Source organism: Hevea brasiliensis, chromosome 13, assembly GCF_030052815.1.
Source record: "Hevea brasiliensis isolate MT/VB/25A 57/8 chromosome 13, ASM3005281v1, whole genome shotgun sequence".
Lineage (NCBI taxonomy): Eukaryota > Viridiplantae > Streptophyta > Magnoliopsida > Malpighiales > Euphorbiaceae > Hevea > Hevea brasiliensis.
The window spans coordinates 70201595-70205076 of record NC_079505.1 but is presented as its reverse complement, the minus strand read 5'-3'; the positions used below and the strand labels follow the sequence as shown (position 1 = coordinate 70205076).

At 40.2% G+C, this 3482-nt stretch overlaps 1 protein-coding gene across 1 annotated transcript; it reads right to left on the bottom strand.

The window, feature by feature from the left end:
- Positions 1 to 1216: 1216 nt before the first annotated feature.
- Positions 1217 to 3079, bottom strand: LOC110638316 (protein SLENDER RICE1-LIKE 1). Its single transcript, XM_021788835.2, has one exon. It carries the CDS (start codon positions 2878 to 2880, stop codon positions 1264 to 1266), a length of 1617 nt encoding a protein of 538 aa, XP_021644527.2. The 5' UTR covers positions 2881 to 3079; the 3' UTR covers positions 1217 to 1263.
- Positions 3080 to 3482: the final 403 nt, after the last annotated feature.

Sequence of the window (3482 nt, the reverse complement as noted above, 5' to 3'; positions counted from 1 at the left end):
TAATAAATAAATAAATTCAAAATTTACTCATATTTAATTGGATTAAATTTATACTCTCTCTGTTTTATTTTAATACTTATTTAAGGTTTTTGTATAAAAATTAAGAAAATAATTTGATATATTATTTTTATAAAAAAAATATTAATAACTGATTAAAGTATTTTTATGATATAATGAAATATAAAAAGATATTGAAAATTGATAAATGTAATGAGAATAATAATAAATAAAAATAAAAATATTTTTTTAAAATAAAAATAAAAATAAAAATAAATTATAAATCATTGATTTGGATGAGAGCGGGAGTAAGTTTTTTTTTAAAAAAAAAAAAAAAAACAAAGAGATTAATAATAGAGTTAGTATTTGGAAAATTGAAAATGGAAAAAGTTAAAGAGGGGAAGGCAATGGGCAGCATCAATTTCTGTGGAAAAATAAACGCCCCTGGATTGATACGGGAAGTGGACCACACAAACAAAAGTGGGACCCGACGGTTAAATGGGTTGGTTTTTGAAGGGGATCTTTTTATTTCTTTTTAATGCTAGAGAGGGGGGTCACACTTATACCAAATTGACCCAAGGGGCGAAAAAGCTAATGTCACTGTCGAAACGTGGCGTTAACATGCTCTGCCACTGTACCCTGGTCCCCACCGCTGCTTATCAAAGATCCCGTTCACAACCATCTCTACTCTAGCCGTAAAAAATAACTATATAAGCAATGTTACGCTTCAGATTTGCAATTGAAAAGGTTGTAAAGCGAGAAAGAGAAACAGGGATCCTTTTGTGCATGCAATTATTGCCATATCACACATATAATCTCCCAATTTTCATGTAGCTTAATTGTAATGAACAATCTCCAATGTTGTTAGTAAGTGTATTAGCTGTATGGCGCATTGAAGCAATTCCCTATTTAGAAGGCGCGAGGTACCTCTATGCATATGCCCCGCTCCCCTCTTTTTCCCAATAATGCGAATGTTGTTGGGAGCACACAGCCTTATAATGGCCACTTCTGCATTGCCAGTTTTCCAGATTGATTATACCTTCTGCCATTTACATGAATTGCAACAGCTTTTGCTTTACACTGTCCCCATCTTCATTTTCAATTTTTATATCAATGTAATTATCGTCTTTTTCACTTGCAATTTTATCTTTATCAATAAAATAAGAAAATTAAAAAAAAAAAAAAAAGAAAAGATTTCATGGAAGCAGTACAAGAGGAATTGAAAATTGTTAACCCCAAAAATACCTCAAAATACTATTATAAAATTTACAGCACAACACCATTGTTATCGATTACACCGAGGGCTGGCTCAACATCGGGCACTGCCTGCCAAGCCGAAGCAGCAATCAGAGGGCGGCTGTGCCACCCCAGAGTAAGGCAACCTTCATTCTCCTCCACACTGTACCCTTCCGATGAGAACAATGTCAATAGCATACTCGCTTGCTTGAACGCGTTTGACCCCAAATGCAGCGGCCTGAACCCCGCCCCTGTAAGCCGAGTTCTCCACTTAGCCAGCGGCTCGTGCCGCTCTACCCGAGCTGAACCCTCACAGCTCACCACGTTGCATATCTCTCTCTGTATGTACATCTCGGCTAAAACTTTCTCTGGGTGATGGGCGCAAGCCTCCAGCGAATCAAACATCGTTGAGTAGTAATATAAAGCTTCGGTAAAACGGTCTAAAAACCCCGATTGGTTGTGATCTGCCTCTTGCTCAACTGCGGTCATAATTTTCAGGTTCAGGTTCCGGATCCAATTCAGGACAATATCGATTGCTGGGTTTCGGGTTGGGTCAGACGCCAACAACTTGTGTAGTTGCATGATTGAATTGACTGCCACCGCTTCTTTAGGATTCACCTGCAACATCCACGGCTTCACGTCCTCCAGCCGCGCAGCTGCCACCCCACGGAAAGCGAATCGAACGTTTACTGACCGAGCTAAATCAGCGAGTCGCAACCCGATTTCCCGAAGCGAGTCGCGGCCATCCGATGAAGGAGGGCCAATGCCAGTTAACCTAAGCAAAGGGGGCCCACCGGGGCGCAGAGCCAAAGCCTGTATTAGTGCCGGCCATTGCAATCCGTGCATCAAGTTAAAATCCACTACGTGAACGCAATCATGGCCTTCAAAAGCCTCGAGAATCGCTTGATTCGCGGTGAAATGAGCGAACTTCAAGTACGGACAAGCCTCGTAATAATGATGGTACAAAAGTTCATTCTCATAAGTGTAGCAAGAACCAACGCCGCTAATTGAACCCGCCGGAGCGAAAATCCGGCGACTCAGAGCATTAATGAAGTAACCGGCCACTTTGCCAATGCCGCAGCCGGTGTTGACACGCGTCAACAGTCCCTGCATATTCTCGATTAAAGAGGCAGCCAATGCTAGCTCGCCACGCTGGACGGACTCTGCACACGTCATCAACATATGGACGAGCCTTATCGCGGAATCCTCCTCCAGGGCGGTTACGACCATCAGCTGATTCTGTTGGTGTTGAGAGATATTCTGATTCTGCTGCTGAGACAAAGAGTGTTCCATCCCCCAGGAGCTATCGAGAGCCGTTGAATTGGGAACCAGATCCGAGAGATCGGAGGGGAGAGAAGGGAGAGGCTGAGATTGGTTAAGCTCGGAAAGGAGCGAATCGACCCATGTAGACAGATCAGAGGGGTTGTAAAGGACGGCGTCAGAGGCAAGGAGGGAAAGTTGGTGGGAAGCGGAGTTAAGCATGGCCGTTTCAAGGCGTTCGAGACGCTGGGCCACATGCCGGAGCTCAGAAGACGGGACCTTGTAGCCGGCACCGGCGAGCAAGCCATCTATCTGCGGAGGTTTAGTGATAGAGGATGATGAACTGGGAGCGCTTCCAGCTAAGCCATCGGAGTCATACGGCACCATAGTTTGGGGATTTAGAGATAATTTTGTTGGTTTTGTTTTCTGGGGGTATTTATGAAGAGGATGTGTTGGTCATGGCAGATTTTAGAGAGAGTGGAAGTGGCGAGTGAGTCTGCAGTGGAGAATAGAGAGTGAAAAAGGTAATACTGACGGGTGAGGAAAGAGAGGTGAAGATGAGTTTTTGATTTGGGAGATGGTGAGAAAACAGGATGACATGCATTATGTACGGCCCATTAAATATAGATAAATTAACTTGCTTATAATCAAAGGTAAAAGTAAAATTTTATTTAGTCTCTAAAATAATAATAATAATAATAATAATAACAATCCCAATTTCTTCTTTGCCCTACCTCTACGCCTACAAATTTAGCTTTTTTATTTTTTTGAAAGAAAGTGTGGACATAAGGCTTATACTTTATTGGTTATTCATGTAAAATAACTTAGACAAAATGATAAATTAATAGTAAATATATATATATATAAATTAATAATAAATATATATATATATAAGTCTTAAAAAATTATAAATATTAAATAATTATTTTTTTTAATTTTAATAATTATATTTATATATTTATCAATCTTTTATTATTATGTCATTTCAT

Excerpts from the sequence above, each read along its gene's own strand:
- LOC110638316 (XM_021788835.2), bottom strand. The coding sequence starts at position 2,880 with ATGGTGCCGTATGACTCCGATGGCTTAGCTGGAAGCGCTCCCAGTTCA.